General features: G+C 40.6%; 1 protein-coding gene across 3 annotated transcripts in view; it reads left to right on the top strand.

Annotated features, from left to right (window-relative positions):
• The window catches only part of SNTG2 (syntrophin gamma 2), a 220,894-nt gene that overhangs the window by 139,474 nt on the left and 60,534 nt on the right, over window positions 1-20,886 (top strand). For all 3 annotated transcript variants that reach the window (XM_028722423.2, XM_028722422.2, XM_028722424.2), the window contains exons 8-9: window positions 4,088-4,179; window positions 15,579-15,706. In XM_028722423.2, the coding sequence (XP_028578256.2) occupies window positions 4,088-4,179; window positions 15,579-15,706 (220 nt within the window). The remainder of the gene's footprint in view (window positions 1-4,087; window positions 4,180-15,578; window positions 15,707-20,886) is intronic.

Here is a 20,886-nt window from a genome sequence, read left to right as displayed (position 1 = left end):
GGATCTGAGCAAAACACTTTCCTCCCTGTGATATTTCTCATAACAAGCAGACAGTTGCACACAAACAATATTTCATTCATGAATGCTTTAGTTCAGGAAAGATTCTATATGGAAATGCTATATTATTTAATGTTTATATATGTTTAGGCATGCATGCAAGCCACTTTCCTGTGATACATGTATGAATATTGTAACCCACTTGGGCAGGGCTTGTGTCATGGATCTTTCTCACCCAATCACTGGCCCCTAAGAGGAAGAGCAGTATGATTGGGTAGGAAAGACTCGGAAGATAAGCCCCACCTATGTAATAACAATAGTTATAAACATAGCACAGCCACGTGGACTGTTGCCCACTCCTGCACACATGCAAAGAATCAGGTTGCAGCAGTGCTGCGATTTTCTGTGTGCTTTTGAAACTAACAGGAGTTATCTGCATATAGCTGAGCTCAATGTAATTATTGCATCAAACTCGTGGTGTTTTTTTTTTAACAAGTATGTTCTAAGAATCATAATCATTCTGTTAAATTGCAGCCAGGTTGCCATGTCAGCTATTTAAAAATGGTTCAGAATTTGATTTGTGCAGGAAGTTTCTTAGACTAGAGCCCACTAATTAGCTTTCACTGCCAAAGAGGGGGAAGCTTATGAAAACAGAGAAGGTAAAAATACTGCAGTGTGTAGGCAGCGTGCACCCATTAATTCCTGATTCAACTGAAAGTCGTCAAAAGCAGACTATTGGGAAAAGTTCCATCATACCCACTGTCATAGAGAGCGAGGGAGAGAGATCATCTTCTCAGGCATATGTGTGAAACGTGTACAGATCCTCAGACCAGAAAAGCCCTGCTACTCATTGTGGGTGATGTATATATAAATTTATAATCAGCAATCCAGGAAAGTATAGAAATTAGGGATCCAGTATAGATTTTATTGAGGCTAATGGTGTAATGTGCAAATGGAAATACTGATTTTAGTTATTGGTGTATAAATATGTGGTAAGAGGATCCCCAAGTTTAAGGAGTGGTGGAAATAAATATTTTGTTTTACAGTTATCTGTTGGACTCTAGGATTTTTTATTCTGGGCTTTGTTAATACGTTTTAAGAAATGGTGTTTTTAAGTTGTTGTTTTCTTTCTATCATTGTGGTCTTGAAGTGTCTTTCATTGGAAGTAAGGTCCTTTGACCAAGTAAATGATCTTTGGATCTCAGTTTGGTGGAGCACCTAAGCTCTGGTTGGTTGAGTCACTGCTGTTTACCAGTATCTAGATGGGGAGGGGGGAGGCAGTGACGAGGTGGTCATGGTGCAAGTGTGGAGCCAATCTAGCACCACTGATCTCACCCAAAATTGGGTACTTCTAAGATAAATTCAGTATTTACTTCAATGAATGCACAATCCATCAAGAGGAACACATCCCACTAGCCATGTGTGCTTTCTACCCAGAAGTAGAGTACAAAAACAGGACAGTTGTCAAACACAGTATCAGCCCTGTAGGCTGGATTGGGCTTCTTGGGTCATAAGTCATATATTTTTGGTTTATGTGTCTTTTTTAAAAAAATCAACAGATGAAGAAACTGATTGAGTGCTAAGTTTATTTGTGTTTAGCAATAAATCATCTTTGGCTGTATCAAAGTTATTAGGAGAGAGAAGATACTTAAAGTTAAAACTGATAGTATCACCCAGCCAGAAAGAAGGATGGAGGCAGATGTGAGCACGTTAAGATGGAAACAGTTTAGCATCTAAGACTGTTGAAATTCTAGATTTTTTCCAGATCATTCTCTGCTTCATGTTGATTAGAAGTGTGAATATTTTTTTGTAAATGTCAGGATTGTGAGGTGATCTGAAAACTACTTGAAGGGTGATGTCATGTCTTACCACCACTGCTATTATTGCTTAGAAAATTGAAAGTATTTTGCAATGCAAGCAGCTTATTTAGAAAAAAAGATTCTAAGTTTACTCTCTGTAAATGAAATACATCGCTAGATTTTTTTTATTATTTATGCCATTCTATCTAACAATGAATAAGAAAAAAGAATAATTTTTGGTGTCAGTGGTTTAGCAAGGGAAAACCAACTTTCAAAACAATATAATTTGGAGTTTATAATATGAATGCAATTGAGATGGTTTTAAAGAAGGGATTTTAAAAAGTATTAAGGAAGTCTATTTCTATGCCCTGCTCTCTCTCCCACAAGTCTGTGTATGTATGAGAGTGAGAGAGATGCTATACTACAAACGTTTGAGCAGGTTATTAAAATCTATTTATTTTAGTCTCCCTTCACTTCATTGCTAGACAAGCTTATAAATCTTAAAATAGCTTTCTATGTCTGCAGGATTATTTTATTTTTTAAGTTGACTATGTTTTTAAATTATTGTTAATGCTACTCCTATTGCAATTTATTTATTTTTTGGATACTGTGTCTTTATGCATGCGAACCACATGGAGTGGGCTATGCCCCCCCAAAAGTGGCATACAACTAATTTTTATACAAACAAATAATAGAGTGTCCGTGTGAGAATCAGAGACAGTACTTTTTTTCTAGAAAAATAGGTGTCAGTACTCACCATGAAGTTATTACAGTGTCACACTTTTTAACCAAAAAGGGAGGTGGAAGGAGGTGCTGGTACTATGTACCCTTGAGTACCCCCTGGGGACCTGCCGACCAGATCCCTCCCTCTCTCTCTCTCTCTCTCTCTCACACACACACACACACAGAGAGAGAGAGAGAGAGAGAGAGAGAGAGAGAGAGAGAGAGAGAGAGAGACTGACTGACTAGCTCAGTACTGTCAATCACACTGACTGGTTGTGGCTCTCCAGGGTTTCAGACAAAAGTCTTTTCCCTGCCAAAGCGGGATATAATAATAATAATAATAATAATAATAATAATAATAATAATAATAATAATAATTAATGTCCAGTAGCACCTTATAGACCAACTAAGTTTGTTCTGGTATAAGCTTTCGTGTGCATGCACACTTCTTCAGATACACTGAAGCAGAAGTCACCAGACCCTTATATATAGTGGGAGGGTGGGGTGGGGTATTTCTCAGAAGGGTAGTAGGAGTTGGGTTGGGCTCAAACCTGAGGCCTTTCTGCATGAAAAGATTCATAACTGAGCTGTTTCTTCCCCTTGACTGCTTTCTATTAGTATTGTGTGCTCCCCTGCACTGTGCTTATAGGTGGGGAGCTAGAGCATGATAGGAGAGCTAAACTCTTGAGGGAAGAGTTAGAATTGGAGGAAATGAAAGGGTTACTACAGAGAGGGCACTGCACACACAAAAATGGACAGGGAAGGGCATATGATCCATAACGAAGTCATGCTTGCAAGAAATCAAATACTGTGTGTGTGTGTGTGTGTGTGTGTGTGTGTGTGTAAATATGATTAGAAATTAATGTGGAGAAGAAAAGGAAATAACTTTTAAAATGTTTAAATACACCCAGAGGCTCAGCTCATTGAGATGACAGGCTTCTTACACCTCAACCTGGGGTGACTTTTAAGGTTTTGGAAAAGGAGTAGACTAATTAGCTTTCACAGAGGAGGAGACTTCTAAGCCAATTCTTAAATCAGTTTGATGTTCCTTACATCACCAGTTGGGTTTCAGAAAACTCTTTGGGCAGTTCTTCCTTGAGAATAGTTGATCTCGGTAGCGGCTGGTGGGGCCACGTGGGTGGCGCTGTATTGCTTTCCTGGCTTCAGCACAGTCTAGGTGCAGCATTGGGAGAATCACATGTCCACTTGAGCAACACTAAATGCCATCCCATGCATTTGATTGACATGTGTCTCTGCTGCGAAACTCTGTGGTCTCATAAGCTCAGTTAAGAAATTTAGACTACCATCCAATTTATTTATTTATTTATTTTGCTTTCTCTGTCTTTCATGCTAAGAAATGTATAGAGCATGGTCAAAGCTATTAGAGTTAAATCATATAAATATTGATATAGATGATATAGATCTAGATATATACAGTATGATGAAGATATTTGGATGAACTCACCATTTTGTACATATACACTGCAATTCTTCAGTCATGTGCATTAACTTTCCACTGATGAAAACAAATTATAACACTTTTTTTTAAAAAATATGCTGCATTTTAGGTTCCCCTGGACCATCAAGTGATCACAGCAGTGGCACGTCCTCCCCTCTCTTTGACAGTGGTTTACACTTAAATGGAAACTCAACAAATACAGTAAGTGGCTTATATCACTTTGCCTAGTTGCACGTGTAGTTTGTGACTTGAGTCTCAGGAGAACAAATGTGGCTTATGCCATTTAACAAATTTCAAGAATGTTTATTCTAGTACCATATAATGGTCTGAGTAGATCCTGTGGGTGCAAGAGGACTAGATTGGAGTTTACTGTATCGGGACTCTTTGAATAGTTGAGAAAATGTTCAGGGGGAAATTGTTCAAAGATGTGGAGTGAGGTGTCATTAAAAGAAGAAGAGGAAGAAGAGGAGGAGGAAGAGGAAGAAGAGGAGGAGGAAGAGGAAGAAGAGGAGGAGGAAGAGGAAGAGGAAGAGGAAGAGGAGGAGGAGGAGGAAGAAGAAGAAGAAGAAGAAGAAGAAGAAGAAGAAGAAGAAGGAATATCACAGGGTCCAAGCATGCAGTGGAGAGAATGGGTATACTTTACCAAGGCCTGGTGATTCAGGGGTGGGGCAGCCCAGGCTGAGACCCAATTAGCAAGTGGAGAAGAAAGCACACTAAATTTAAAAGACATTGCCTTTCATATATCAATGAAAAGGAGTCTTCTGTGTTCAGCTCCATTGCATTTGAGAAGCCAGATATAGGTGAACACACACCCCCCAAGAGATGGGGGGGGGGAATAGAACTGGAGCAAAAATACTTCATATTTTATCTGGCCCTGTAGAAAAGTCACAACCTTCCTTCATCAGAAACAAAAAGATTTGAACAAGTGGAAGATGTCTATTTCCCCAAGATCAAAAGCCAAGATTTCAAATGCCTGAAAATGAAAGTGGCTTCAGCTTCTAAGGTGGTTTGTTGAAAGCACAAGCATGAGGCAGCATTTATCAGATTGAACTGTGATCAAATGGTCAGATAAGGAGGTTTAGAAATGTCAGTTACCAGCATTATTCCCCCCCCCCTAGGAAATGTCATCTGTTCAGTGAAATGGTGCAGTATCTTTTGTTTCATGTACATTCTTTCCCCCCAGAATTGACCCAGGTTTTTTAAAAAAAGAAAAAAGAAACGGAGCACCTTGTTGCATTTTCAGAGTTTATCACACCAGGTCCTGTATTGACCTGATTCTTTAAGAATGTGAATATTGCTTAAGCTGTCTTTTCATTTCAACAGCTGTAACTATGATACTGATATCTATGTAGACTGGGCATATTTTTTGTCTAATAACGTAAATGTTTGATATCTGAAATGGAAATCCTCCCAAACTACCTCCCTGGTCCTGTCAGCTGAGCTAGCGACAGCTGGTGCCTGAAGAATAGCTGGTGTACTGAAATCTCACTTCAAAAATTCAAAAACAGTTGTTGTATCTCCTTTGGCATTCTAAAGACAGGCATCTGATATTAAACCACTTTGCAGATATCAGTAAGTCTAGTGAGGTTGCATCAGATAGTCATATTTGTTTTGAGCAATAATCCCAGAAGTAGGGGAAACTTCAATGGTACCATGGACCGCTCCATGGAAACCTCAAGCTGGAGTCTATAAACCATGGGTAGGCATGGGTAGGCAAACTAAGGCCCAGGGGCCAGATCCAGCCCAATTGCCTTCTAAATCTGGCCCACGGACAGTGTGTTTTTACATGAGTAGAATGTGTCCTTTTATTAAAAATGCATCTCTGGGTTATTTGTGGGGCCTGCCTGGTGTTTTTACATGAGTGGAATGTGTGGTTTTATTTAAAATGCATCTCTGGGTTAATTGTGGGGCATAGGAATTCATTCTTTCTTTCTTTTTCAAAATAAAGTCCAGCCCCCCACAAGGTCTGAGGGACAGTCGACCGGCCCCCTGCTGAAAAAGTTTGCTGACCCCTGCTATAAGCGCAGAGCTCAGATGTTGCTTCAGCAGCTGACATTCTCAGACGGAGTCTTAAATAGGAGTTGCAGCTCTACCTCAGTTGCTAACTCTGTCCTCATTTATTATTTTCAATATTTTGATAAGTCAGTTCATATAAAGGGGTCTGCCTGCCTTAGCAGTTACAGAGTGGATTAATTGTGGTTCACTAGGGCAGAGTCCTTTGAGTCAGGGACAGGCAATGTGATGCCTTTGACTGAAGAAGTACTAACCCAGTGGTTGGCTTCCCCTGTGCTGTATGTATATGTACATATACAAACACACACACTCACAACATAGTTGGAGAAAACATTGTTTAGGTAGTGTACACAGTCATGAGCTTAGCACAGGCAGACAACTGCCTGTACATGATGAGAGGACTACTGAGTCTAAAGCTAGGGTGTGATGCTTCTTCAGGTGGCCTGGCTACCCCATATGAATTGTAATCACTATACAGAAAACATGGTTGTATTTGTTGTGTATCACCTGCAGGAGCCATAGAGGAGGTTTGTGGGGGCACAGAAAACCCCTGAAATTCTTGATACCTGAAACTTGTTGGGTAGAATTTAGCAGTGGGAGTTCTATTATCAGCACATACTACTTTAGCAGTTTATGAAAATCTTGGGTATCTTATTTGGAATTTCTACATTATTGGCACCATAAACTTTTGTGGTTAAAGGAGAGCTTTGTCAAAGGAGTTGTTGGAGATGAAGAGCTGAAACCATGAAGGATGGATTTCACTGAGAGCTGCAGTTCAGTGGAAGCACAACTGTTTTGCATGTAAAATGTCTCAGGTGCAATCCGTGGAATCTCCAGGTAGTACTAGAAGAGACATATGAAATCTTGGAGCGCTGCTGCTAGTGCATGGAGATTAAAGAGTATGGACCAATGGTCTGCCTCAGTAGCGGGCAGCTTCCTGTGTAGCAGGTGACCACAGAACAAGTGAGGGATATAGAACTGCAAGGGAGAAGATGTCAGATACAGTGGTACCTCGGGTTACATATGCTTCAGGTTACATACGCTTCAGGTTACAGACTCCAGAAATAGTGCTTCAGGTTAAGAACTTTGCTTCAGGGTGAGAACAGAAATCATGCTCTGGCGGCGCGGCAGCAGCAGGAGGCCTCATTAGCTAAAATGGTGCTTCAGGTTAAGAACAGTTTCAGGTTAAGAACGGACCTCCAGAACGAATTAAGTACTTAACCCGAGGTACCACTGTAATATTCTGGAAAGGAGCAAGAGTCACAAGGCTGTGTGAGGAAAGGCTGTTAAAGACATGGAACTACAGGGGAGAAGATTGTACTGAGCATAAATTGGAAAGGATGACAATCAAAGCTTTGAAACCTTGACATTCAGCGCTATAGCCCGTGCTATAAGCCCAGATGTGAAATGGTTGAAAGGAGTGCTGGGATCAAGATGTGAAAAGGAAAGGCCAAAGACAGCCAGATGATTAATAGTATTCAAGGTGAGAGAAGAGAGAAGGAATCAAAGGGGATCATACAAAGATTTAAGGACTTGGAGACTGGTTGCCTCTCTGAAACAGGGCAGGAAAGACACCTGTGGACACAATGTTCAATGGAATTTAAAAGTAAAATGTTTATTCACAGGAAATGACCAGGATTTCTTTTCAAAAGTCCAGGGGGGGGGGAGAATACTGTTCAGGCACCGACAAACAATTATTGTGCATACCGAAGAAATGCTATGATTAACTGTATTTAAGGTTATTATCAAGAATAGGCGATGATATTCAGGATGGGTTTGTGTCTACTACAGATGTTTTGAGCTCGATAGAAATACTGGTTTTACAGAAATGGCACAATTATAAAAAATTCCGCACTTCTGCATAGGCTTCCACTTTTCAAGCAAAGCAAATTGAATGAATGGCTAAATTGGCAGTGAAGGCTATCAGCGAAACAAAGGGAAAATATGAATACAACATAAAAATCAGTCTATATAGTTGTAGAGTTATGTGAATATTATACATATCCCTGTCATTTCTTTTGTGTTTTAAAAACTTCCTTCACTGTTTAATTTTTTAATATAGACCATTTTAATACAAACAGGGATTCAATTGGATTCCCCCCCTTTTTTAAAAAAGCTTACTTTTTAATCAAGGATATTAAAGGCCAATGTGTTATCAATAATTTATTCCCCTGATCCAGAAGAAGCAGTGAACACCCAGAAGAAGGCTGTGTCTAGAAACACAGGAAACTGCCTGTGTTTCTGCTCTTAGTCCATCTGGTTCAGTGTTGTCTACACTGGTGGACAGCAGGTCTCAAAGTTTCTAGGAAGGGGACATTCTCAGCCATACCTGGAGATACCACCTGCATGCAAAGCAGACGATCTACCGCAGAGCTACAGCGATTTCCCTTAGCAAAATTCATGGGTGTAAAATAAGTCCTACATCTAGCGCTTGGGGGTTGTGAAGCTTGTCACTGCCAAATGTTAACTGTGCCTGAGGAGGAGGGAAATGCATGTAGAACCTCCCCATTTCCTCCTCCAACAGGTGATGCCACTGGTGGAGCTAATAGAAAGCCAATTCCATCATCCAGCCACCTCTTCTCCCCCTGGGGTCCCCAAACCCACGTGAAATTAGGCTGAGGGCTGGGTGCAGACCCTGGTCTGGAGGATCCCTACTCCTGCAATAAAATAAATAGGCAAGTGTTGCCGTGGAGGGTCAGGGACTGACAAAGTTGTCTTTGGTATGGGAATGTTTTGTGGGGAGTATGTCAAAGGGTATGGAGGGGGTCTGAGGGTGGTGCTTGCTAGCTCTACTCCTGACCTCTATATGTTTAAAATATTGCTAGTACCTGGTACAAAACAGAGCTCTTTCCTAATCCCAATTCCACTGGCACAGATAAGAGTTTTGAGAATATAAAAAATCTTCATTGCAAGTATAAGTTGAAAATAAGCAAGAATGTGGAAGAGATCTTACGATTTCTCAGTCAATAGGCAAATATTTTTCAAGGACTGACTCCCCCCGCCCCAATGTTTTCTAATGCAGATTAGCTAATTCAGAGTAAGATTTTAGCCAAAATGATTGGGAAATGTCCGTTAGTGTTGCCTTTGAACATATCCATGGAAATAATATGCAAGCTATCTTAATTATATGCAAAGTCTCGTTTCAGCTTCCAGGTGGTAAAAGCATTTCTCATAGAATCTTAAACTTGTTCAGTCCTGTTTACAACAAAGGGTTGTAATCTTTGTATTCATTGTCACTAGACAAAATAAATATTTCAGGAATGTCAATTTTTAATTCCCCCCCCCCCCCTAAATTTTCAAATTTCACATTACAAATTAAACATCTTTTATACCAAACATATATTGATTTCCCTCCCTCCCCTTCCAAGGTTCATTTAACTTTCCCACCATTGCTGCATATTTTGATATATTCTTCTAATTCTGTTTTCCTATCTTACATCACTTCAACATTTATTATACTGTTGCATGTACAGTGGACGCTCGGGTTGCTCTCTCTCCCACCGCGGAGCCCGCCGCCCGCCACCCATACCTGGCGTATAAGATGACCCCCGACTTTTGAACCTCTTTTCTGGGGTTAAATAGTCGTCTTATACGCCGGAATCTACAGTATTTTCAATATACTCAGCAAAAGATTTCCACTCCTAGGAATCTGAATTTCTAATGTATGGCTATGTGTTGATTCTTCCATCCAGAGGCAGCCTTAATTGGAGCTTTATAAATTACTAAAAACAAGATAAGGAATTTGTTCGCTTTTCCCCCTCTATAGAGCTTTACAGTCATTCACAGAACTAAAACAGAAACTTGCCCAAGTACTGCAAATCATTTGTCATAAGAATATGAAAAGCTGACAGCTCTAACTGACTGTGATCCCATGAGTTTCTTTTCTTCCTCTTCGTGTAAGCATTAGGCACATTGCAGCAGAAAGGATGTCTGATTAGTTCTGCTACTTAAAAAAAAAAAGTTTTATTGTTTTTACAAGAACTGGTTGCTTCACTCTTGCTGAAAAACTTGTTGTGTTTCTCTTTCAGTTTTGAGCAGTGTGCCTTTTGCTTTTGCTTTGTTTTGTTTTGTTTTGTTTAATTGCAGGGTCCCTCTCCTCTCTCTTTCCCACCCCTGCCTTGACCACAATGGCTTAATATCTAAACACAGATTCCAACTTTTCCCAATAGGTCACTGCTAGTTAAAGTCTGTATCAAAATCTGGCTGAAATTTATGGCAAGGTGGCCACCAATTGCCCATAGAAGACCCTTGGAATGAACCTGTGTTATGGCCCATGACACAACATTGCTCCAGAGGCATTCTGAGGTAGAAATGGTAGCTGCTTCAACCAAGAGAAAGTGTTCTGCCACCACCACAAGCAGAAGCTGAAAGAAGGTGCGAGACTCAGGGCAAATAAAATAAGGTGTTTCTTCAACACCTGGCCATATAATTTGGCTATACAAGGGAATTCATAGAGGAGGTCTATTGATGGCGGCTAGCCATAATGGCTAGATACATAGAAGCTGTGTACAGTGTCAGTTTCAGGTTTTGGGGGGTCCTTGGATAGCTCACCTTTCATGGATCCCTCTCCCTCAGTCAGTCTACCTTCTCACTGTTGCAAGACCAGGTGGCTCCAGGGAGCCTTTGGAGATGCCCATCCATACAAACCCTTGATGCTGGCCCCAGCAGCATGGCTGAATACTAGTTGACGGGGTGGGCACCCAATGAGAAATGACTGTTGCCTTCATGTTGTGCTTGTGGTTGGTTGAAAAACTGAGCAGTTGTGTTAGCTTTAATGTAAGGGATGTGGGTGGCACTGTGGGTTAAACCACAGAGCCTAGGACTTGCAGATCAGAAGGTCGGCGGTTTGAATCCCCACGATGGGGTGAGCTCCTGTTGCTTGGTTCCTGCTCCTGCCAACCTAGCAGTTTGAAAGCATGTCAGTGCAAGTAGATAAATAGGTACCGCTCTGGCGGGAAGGTAAACGGCATTTCCGTGCGCTGCTCTAGTTCGCCAGAAGCGGCTTAGTCATGCTGGCCACATGACCCGGAAGCTGTACGCCGGCTCCCTCGGCCAATAAAATTAGATGAGCACCACAACCCCAGAGTCGGTCACGACTGGACCTAATGGTCAGGGGTCCCTTTACCCTTTACCTTTACTAAATTCAAAATAGCTGAAGATGACCCAGGCAGCCAGGAACTTCATGTGAAAATTTGATGCCAGAAACTCCATCTTTCACTGAAGGGTGGCTTATCACTGTTCCAGGGTGGAATGAGGAGAGCCAAAGAAATCTCTAGCCCTTGTGTGTATCACCTCTCTGGTCACACAGCTTTGTTGAATTGCAATTTGTATCTCCTGGTAGCATAAAATGGGGCCAAGCTGCATGTTACATACAGTTGTCTATAACTCTGTCCTGCTTCTCTGTCTGCACGAAAATACATGGGAACTGCTCACCATGTAACTGTGGAAAAAATATCACTCTCTCTTAGCCAAACCTATCAGAGCCCTTGTTATTCTTGTGTAAATGGTGGTACCCTGTTGAGCCCCTGTCTCCAGTTTTGACAGCCAGTCATTTCTGCATGGACTGACTCTCTGGAGAAATAAAGACACCGAAAGCTTCATGTTTGACTAGGTGAATTCATTTAATTTTAAGTCTGGATATTTATTTTAGCTTTACTGAGCAAAAACATTTCCCTTGACAGAAGGCGTTAGTTTCAAGGAATGACAATTGAGCATTTTCATGAGTCCTGTGTTGCTAATCGTTTAAATTCTTGTAGCAAAGGGATCTCAACTGTCCGCTTGTTATTTGGGATGTAATGTTCTGTCCCCTTTGAAATGGATTTAATTGCCTGACATGTGTATGGATATATTTCTTTCGTGCTACTTTCATTATTTCAGTGTTAATTATCTTCAACTCGGATAAAAGTCGAGTCCAGTCTAAGCCAAATAGAGGTTGGAAAAAAATATTGATTCATATATTAAGTCAGAGACTATGCCCTGCTGTTATACAAACCAAGATCTGTAATACAAATGAAGATATCTGGAACACCCTCCCATCAGATGTCAAGAAAATAAACTACCTGACTTTTAGAAGTCATCTGAAGTTTTGAATGTTTGATGTCAGGGAAGTTTTGAATGTTTGATGTCACATTGTCTTTTAATTTGTTGGAAGCCACCCAGAGTAGTTAGGAGAATGCAGTCAAATGGGCAACATATAATTTTTTTATTATTATTATTATTATTATTATTATTATTATTATATTTTGCCTATTTCTGCTAATGTATCTGAGAACCAAAGGTGGTTTAAGCTGAATAACAGTGTGTGCTCCAAGGTCATCTAGTGAGCTTCATAGCTGAGTGGAAATTTGAACCCTGGCCTCCAAGTTTCTAGTGTGACACTCTTACCACACTGACTTTTTATGTCAGAGAAGCATAACTTGATCTCCTGAGCCTTCTAGCTTTAAGTAAATGCAAACACAGGGGAACTCTGATTTTGAGCACAGACGCGACACACGGTCCTGTTTTCTCTGTGTTATTTTCCCTCTATCCCAATCAACTGTTAGTGGTCCCACTAAGAAAAACCATGGGTTGTATTCAACGTAGTTCTAAAGCTACGGTTCCATCAGCACAAAGATTTTCCTTGTGAGATAAAACCTTCTCCCCCTCCCCTCCCCTCACTTGCCCTCTAAATCTTTTCTGATGTTTCCCCCCATCCCTCTGCAGCAGATTTGGGAATGGTGAGGAGTGGGTCCTATTGTGCCAGCTTATGCTAGAACTGCAGTTCAGCTGAATATGGCACCGCGTACCTAACCCTGTGAAGCAAACAGTTCCTTCAGGTGAAGAGGCCATTTGGACTGGGGAAAATGGAAGTGTGGGGACGTTTAACACATTTTGCACATTCCTTGGCTCCTATGCTGTTAATTTAAATGGTTTAAGATTTGAGCAAGGCCATCCCTACCATAAGGTAGGGAGCAAGGTGGCTGCCTAGGCAGTTGATTGTGGGCATCGTAAAAGGCTTAGTTCTTTAACTTATTAGTGTTGTGTTTTTTAACTGCTGGGGAGGAGGAAAGTCACTTGTGGGATTTTCTTCTGCAAGTTCCAAATAACTTGACCGGCCCTGACCTTTGTGGGGGATGGCTCCATTTCCTGCTCCACCTCAGTCAGCAAAATGACTTGGGCTTGCCCTGGATGGGGGAGGTGTTTGAGGTGGGCTGTAGCAGCTATTAGTAGCAGCCCCTTTGTACCATTAAAGGCATTGTTTCCCAACTAAAGATGGTTCAGTAATTGATGTGCAGGGTAAGAATACCAGAGTTGCATACCAAAGGCATTTTATGTTTGTGGCCGTCCTGTAAATCAAGTTCTGTAACTGAGTTCTGCAACCCAAGATTGTGATTTAATTTTTTAGTACAGCTTATTATTAAGGATTTTGCCCCCACCCTCTGTACAATGTATTCCATGGAACTGGGGGGAGGGTCCCTATTGCTTCATGCAACCACATCTCCATGTTTTGTCTGAGTCTGTATATTCACATATTTTGTAGTTCACACTTCCACATTCCGTCTTGTGCAAAGCCACCATAAAAGTTTGCCACCGTAGAAATACTAAGCCATTAATAAATGCTGTTGATGTATTAGAGAATGTCACGAAAATCATTTCATCTGTGTGATGAAAGACAAAATGATAAAATGAAAGGAAGGAGCTGGTTACTCTGCAATTTAGGAGGAAGCGTTTATTTATAAATATTAAAGTTTAAAAAAAAGTTCAGGGTTTAAAAAAAAGTTCAGTTGCACTTCTGTCACTGCTGATGTCATGTGAGATGCATTGTGCTTGTGCATTGTGCTTGTTTCCCAACTGTGATGGAAGAGCAGAAGTTCCTCTTAAATCATCGTGGGTGAAATTCTGAAGCAGGGCAATCTGTGAGGTGATGTAGACACAATGCAACACTACACTGATGTATTGGTGACATTGGGCCAGTGCAGGGTGGCTGGAGCAAGAAGATATCCAAGATCTACCAGGACAGAGGAACAAATATTAAAATTCTATAGCTGGTATAAATTAAGTAGAGGCTTGTATCCTGAGACGTTTATGTGTGTTGTATTACGTATGGATTAATAAGCATGTTTATTAATCTGAAGCACTAAGTATTTCATATTGTGCAGTTGCTATCACCTTTCTACTTAGTACTACTTAGTGCAATTCACTGAATGAATAATACATTTCATGATGTGTCACTTTTTTCTTGCTGAGTGTCAGGCTCTCTCATGTGGCAAAGTGAAGAACAATGCAATGGCAATGACTTTTATGTAAAATGTGAAAATGTCTGCTTTGCTGCACTCCGAGATCTTTGAATATGCCACATTTCATCAATCGTCTTCCCAGCCATTAATTGCAAGACTTTTCATCATTATAAGGCTGGTGAATGAACAAGGCGATATATGGTCCCTCTTTGAATATCGGAACTTTTAGGATAGGGCAAACTACAAAATGAAATAAATTGATGATCTGTTGTTACTGTACATTCTGACTTGTGCCAATTTACAGGACATATGGTCTGTTTCTTCAGTGGCTAATGCCAGAGTATTTCTCATGAAAACACCTTATTCGCTTAATTCTTTCTTAGTTGGCAAGCTTAGCAATACTTTTGCAATTATTTGCAAAACTTCAGGCACCAGTGGGAATAGTGCAGCTTCTTAAATTGCTATCAGCTATGAAGCAAACACATGATTAGCACACTCATTATCTGTGAGGGGTGCTGTTTTTGGAGCTGGAACCACTAATTGAAAGAAAGTTTTGACTGAAGGAGCATGGGGATATTTGACCCTTGCTTTCAATGAGCTTTCAAAAATGGACATATAACATCTTGCAGGAATAGAAACAAACTCTACCAATGAAATGCCAATATTGGTGTTTGCTTCTGTGTATCTGATTATATACTTTTGTACTAAATAGTGTCTAGTACCATGCCTCATCAGAACAAGTTATTTCAGATTTGATCTGTGCAAGTTTTGTTTATTTACAAGGCAGTTAATATGATTTGTCTTTGCAGAGGTTACATGTAGTTTCATGTTCTTAAATGCAGTAAATAAGGAAACAATAATTTGTTGCAAAGCTCATGGTGTGCCCATGAAGAACTTTGTATTCATAGTTCCTTATATCAAGATAGACATGCACATTTTCTTTTATTTATCTCTGAAATTGGAAAAAAAACTGACAAGGTACAGTGTTTTGCAATCACATTATCCTCTTACTTTATTGCGCTTTTGAAGTAAATAAGACTTCTGACAGGTCTGCTACATGTAAATTAGTATTATTTATCACTTAAACATTATGTTGTCATGTGTGAGGCTTATGCTTTTAACAGAAATAAAAGCAATGTTACCACTGCACAAATAATAGGAGAAAATGAGCTCAGACAGCTCACAAATGTTCCATTTTTACATAAATTATTGTTTTTTGTGGCTTTTTCATGCACTCTGAATTTCCCAAACAATGATATTACTCTGCCTTATTAGTTTTGAGAAAGGGCACATCCACAGATAAATATTCATGTTTCCTACACAGTGTGATCTAGTAGACTGTGCTTACTGATTCTCATTTATTCTATACAGGCGCCATCATCACCTTCTTCACCCATAGCTAATGAACCAAAATATGAGAAGCGCTGGCTGGACACCTTATCAGTTCCTTTGTCGATGGCCCGAATCTCGAGGTACAAAGCTGGAACAAATAAATTAAGGTTTGTAATCTGAAAAAGAGTTAGGTTACATGATTTGCATCCTGCTCCTCTCAGCCAAGGGACTGGCTGCTTGAAAATGCATGGAAGAGGTCTGTGGGCTGTATTCAACTAACATTTACTCCTATTGGAATCAATGGACCTAAGTTAGTCACGGCCATTAATTTCAGTGGGTCTACTCTTGAGTAAAAGTCGGTTGACTACAACCCTATGGGACATTTTTCTCTCAACAGTCATAATATGTAACGAAAAAAATATTCCAACAATTGATTACAAGCTCACCAAGAAAAAGAAGCCGGGCTGATGGCTTGTAAGCATTGGGAAAATCCAGCTGGAGTTGATTTGTTTCTTTGTTTACATTTATGATCCTGCCACTTACACTCAAAGCTCGGGGCAGGTAACAATTATGACCAGACTAAAACCGGCAAACTGTAAATGAGAGCTTGAAGTCCCAGCTCTACCCAATTTAATCATCACTCTTCCACAAGCCAAACCTTAAATGTCCATTTGTTTCTCTGCAACGGCATCATATCCCGGAATCCCTTTGGAATCTGCGTTGAACCAGAAGGTGGGCAAGCTTTCATAATAATAATTTATTATTTGTACCCCGCCCATCTGGCTGGGTTTCCCCAGCCACTCTGGGCGGCTTCCAACAGAGATTAAACATACATTAAAACATCAATCATTAAAAACTTCCCTAAACAGGGCTGCCTTCAGATGTCTTCTAAACGTCAGGTAGTTGTTTATCTCTTTGACATCTGATGGGAGGGCGTTCCACAGGGACGTTCATCACGTCCCTTTATTAGTGATATGGGAACACCCAACTAAGACTGTGTTACCTTTGCATCAGATGAAGAATTCCTCATAAAGTGGGATGACATTATACCCCTCTGTACTATCTGGAGTTTCTGCCACTATCTCCAAAATCTTTTAAAATCTCCCTTCAGTGATTGACTTTGTTTGTTTACATTTGTTGGCTCACAATGTAAAGAAGTCCCTCTGGCTTAAACTCTTTCATAGCCCCCCTCCAACACACACAAACACATTCATTTTCCCTGTACCCCCCCCCCCCTACTAAATAACGAAACCTTTGAACATTCCTATGAGGAAAAGTTGCAGCATTGGGGGCTTTTTAGTGGAGAGAAAAGGTAGATAAGAGCAGCAGAAGTATATAAAATTATGCACAGCGTAATAGGTGATACCTCCCATGTGTTGTGAATTATTTTGAGGGAAAAGAAGGGGAGGGGAAGCATTGTTTATAAAGTGCAAGGAATATTTATGGAGGTTAATGAAAATGCAATCCTAACCCCTGGCCGGCAGCAGCATTGCTTATTGGAACAGAGAAGCCAACATGGAATTCACAGTCCTGACATTTGCATTCTCCAGAAGCTTGTGGGCAGGGGGGAGAAATGCCCCTTCACTGCACTGAGAGGTTGTGTTTGCAGTCTTTTAACACTGAAAGCACATACAAAACAGCCACAAATAAAGCTTTTCTCGCTGTCTCTCTACATTAGGCAGTGAGCAAGCAACGTAAAATGACCCTACTAGTCTTAGTCATTTTTCTCATTCTGATGCCTGAGATAGTGATCTATTTTTTGGCATTCTCGCTATCTCATTCTAAATAATCTTTTATTTTCTTCAAATATTCCTGACAGGTTCCAGATTTCTGCACACAATACAGATTGCTTGTCGTAAGGTTATAGCCTTATCTGATCCCCGGTGCTCCTCCATCTCTGTTGTTCACCTTAATCTTTTCTATAAACTTACATCTTGTCAGTATCTTTGACACCATTGATTATAACATCCTATTGAACTTTCAGGACTTGTTTCTCACTGATAGGCATTATGCTGCTGAGAGGCACGTATTGTTTCTCGGACATCTGTTCAGCTAATGGGAAGATACCAGTGCAGTTTTAAAGTTAACGAAACACATTATTAATTCCATGCTGTTCTTTACACATGCACACACCCCCCCCCACACATATATTTACACCATCTATATAAACTTTGGGTGATATCCATTGGGTGCTTGTCCCTTGATTTAAATGAGCTGATCTGGTATAGGAAGGGAATACTCTGCAGTTTCTGCTTTTCTTTTGCAATGTAGCTGAGCTGTATCCATCATGGTGAGATACCAGAAAAAGACAAAAAGAACCTTAAAGAACTTAGGACCCTCTGCAGAATCCTATGGCCAAATCCCATGTATGGCAAGGAAAAGACACAGCTTTTGGGTCTAGTAAAAGCATAAAGAGAAGTCCATGCCCCCCCCTTTATGGTATCTGCCCGAGGAAGATCTCTGCAAGAAAGAAGCCAAGATAGCAGCCCCCACTGCAACAGAAGAGGCATTGCTAATGAGTGATATGCCAACTCGATGCACCCTCAATCCACCTAGTCAGAGAAGCATTGAGACTTTCTGCCCCAGTGGTGCCTTCTGGGGGAAAAACACAGAAGGAGACTTTCTATAAGCCAATGTCCTGCAGGGAAGATCCTGTTCAAGAAAGTCTCCCGCAGCTCTGCCTCCTCTCCTAACAACCCGTTCCTCCGCAAAAGTACCAGCTGAAATGAATTATGCAGCAGGAGAGCTTACCCTAACTAGACTGTCTGTACACAGCCTTTGCACATCACTGAAGGGCTGCTTCCATGATAACTGACCTTGCATGTGTGATTTACGAATTCTGCAGCCCACAGCTCTCTCTCCTGCGACTTTATCACACGCTAAACCAGAGAGGAAGTGAAGCATAGTAAAGTGAAACTATAAATAGCAGCAATTATGCTGAAGTAATGAATGTGTGACCAAGCAAAGGTATAATTTCCTTTGTCGTTATTCATGTTATTTTACTACAGGACAAAAAGGTATTTGCGTTAAGTGCAATTTTCGCGATGATCTACCTAGAAATCAGCATGAAATAAAACAATATCCATCATCGGTATTCCGTTATGTACTGTTACTAAGCATAGGAATTTGTACACTTACCCATGTGCAAGTGCAGCGTTACACTTTTAGTTAGCTGTATTCCTAATTGCCATGACTATTAAGCCTGGCTTAGCTTGTTCTCCAAAGGTGGGATCACAGTTAACCTTTCTCCTACTTAACTATGGTCTATAGCTGGAGAACAAACATTGGCTACAGATCATAGAATCATAGAGTTGGAAGGGACCCTAAGGATCATCTATCCTAACTGCCTGCAATGCAGGAATATGAAGCTGTCCCACATAGGGATCGAACCTGCAACCTTGACATTATCAGCACCATGCTCTAACCAACTGAGCTATCCCGGTTAAGGAGAATAAAGCTTAACCACAGTCCTAGGTTTGGGTGACACACCACGTCAAACCTTGGCTTAGCTGCCCCACAGTGTACTAAACTGAATGGGTAGGAACAAAGCAAATGTCAGCCTCTTTATGGGAACCAGTGTATTCACATGGTCCCAGTAAGCTACACTTTGGGCTTGGCCACTATGAACGCTATTTTTTTAAGATATCAAAAGACAATATTTCTAGAAAGTGATTGGGTCCGTATTGGCCGTACTGTGCCTGACTTGATCTAATATCAGTAGTAGTAGTAGTTACATCTGGATTGACAGGATGTGTGTTTTAGCATTGATATACAATAGTAATCTAAATCTGCTGTACGCTTGTTATTCTGATTCATGCTTGTTTTTTTTTCTTTTACCCTCATTCAAGTAGAAAGTTTAATGTCTCAGACAGTAGATGCAACTCCTTTTAAAACGAAAAACAGTTCAGGTGCTAAAATAATCTACACCAAACATAATACAGCAAGGACAACAAATTACATGCAGAGAAAGTAGATGTTTTAGGGGAAGTATGACTTTAGGAACAAATGGCAAGTATTTGGGCCGAATAGGAAATGTTCTAATAGGTCATGAAGCAGATTTGAGCACATCATGTGCCATGGTACTTACTTTTCTTCCCTCCCACTTTCAGCCCCCTATCCAGCCCTACAATCTGCTTCAGAAACTTGGGGCACCCTATAGAGCAGTGAAGCGACAGGAGGAGCTGCAGGAGGGAGGAAAAGAAAGGGAAGTTTCATCAAACCCCGTTATGAGGATTTCACAAGAGTACACCTTTGTACAATGAGGGCCATAGGCTTTGCATTAACCAAAGTGTAGAGGGAACTCAGTAAAGCTGCCTCCTTCTGATAAGGATGCAGAAGAAAAACTTTTCCGAGCCCACGCTTAGTAGAATATTTGTTCAGCAAAATATTGCAGACTGAAACTTAACAAGAAGTTCGTACAAAAATGCATAGTGTTGATCAGTGCAGGGGAATCTTCTTCAGTCTATGGGACACATTAGCTTTTTGAGAACCTCCTGGTGGGGAACACAAGGTGGAAGTGGGGGTGGGTTGGGGCAATAGATGTGGCTCTTTCCTTTGTACTTGGCTCCTTCACAGCTGTACAACAACCCAAAATGTCCAAAAGCATACATACTTCCAACCCCTATTCATGTAATAAGCAAGAGGCGTTATGGCAGTTCCTCTATGCATCCCAGCCAAGGAATAACACTAGAAGAGGGTAAAGAGAGCAGGAGGGATGGCTTGGAGAGGGAGAATAGCCCAGTGACATCGCCAAGGGCCGGACTGGATTGTTCCATTTGGCTCCCAAGCCTGACAATATATTTTATAACACTTCTTCCAATGGTGGCTTATTTCTATCATGCAAGCAGAAAGTGCTCAGCCTAAAAACTCTGAACTTAACGTTAGCAACTTGCCTTTCTTTGTCCTTTTCTAACAATGCAGGTATGTTTCTACACGCCTTTTCCCTTTCCTTTCATGTTCTATCAATTGATACAATAAAGTGCTAGCTTAACGAAAGCTAACTTCAAAGCGAGAATAATGGTTTCAAAGGATATTAGGGTAGATCACATACAAACAATTACCATTTTGAAAAGCAGGCTTTGAAACAAATTATACAAGGCATGTTTTGATCTTAACAATTTCATAGTACCAAGGTCTAATCTGCCAATTAATGTGCTGTTTTTCATGTTCTTTCTGTGGAATAAACTGAATTTTTTCATACTGACCTGCATCTCAAAGACCTTAGATGTCTGGTTCACTTCTCCAGTTATCATGAAGCTGAAACCTGACATCTTAAGGTATGTATCTGGGCAGTAAACAGTCCTCTTGCAAGATCATGCAACAGCTCTTCTTATTACAAAATTTGTGA

The sequence above is a fragment of the Podarcis muralis genome, chromosome 3 (assembly GCF_964188315.1).
Source record: "Podarcis muralis chromosome 3, rPodMur119.hap1.1, whole genome shotgun sequence".
NCBI lineage: Eukaryota > Metazoa > Chordata > Lepidosauria > Squamata > Lacertidae > Podarcis > Podarcis muralis.
The sequence above is the reverse complement of the archived record's forward strand: the minus strand, read 5'-3'. Positions and strand labels throughout refer to the sequence as shown.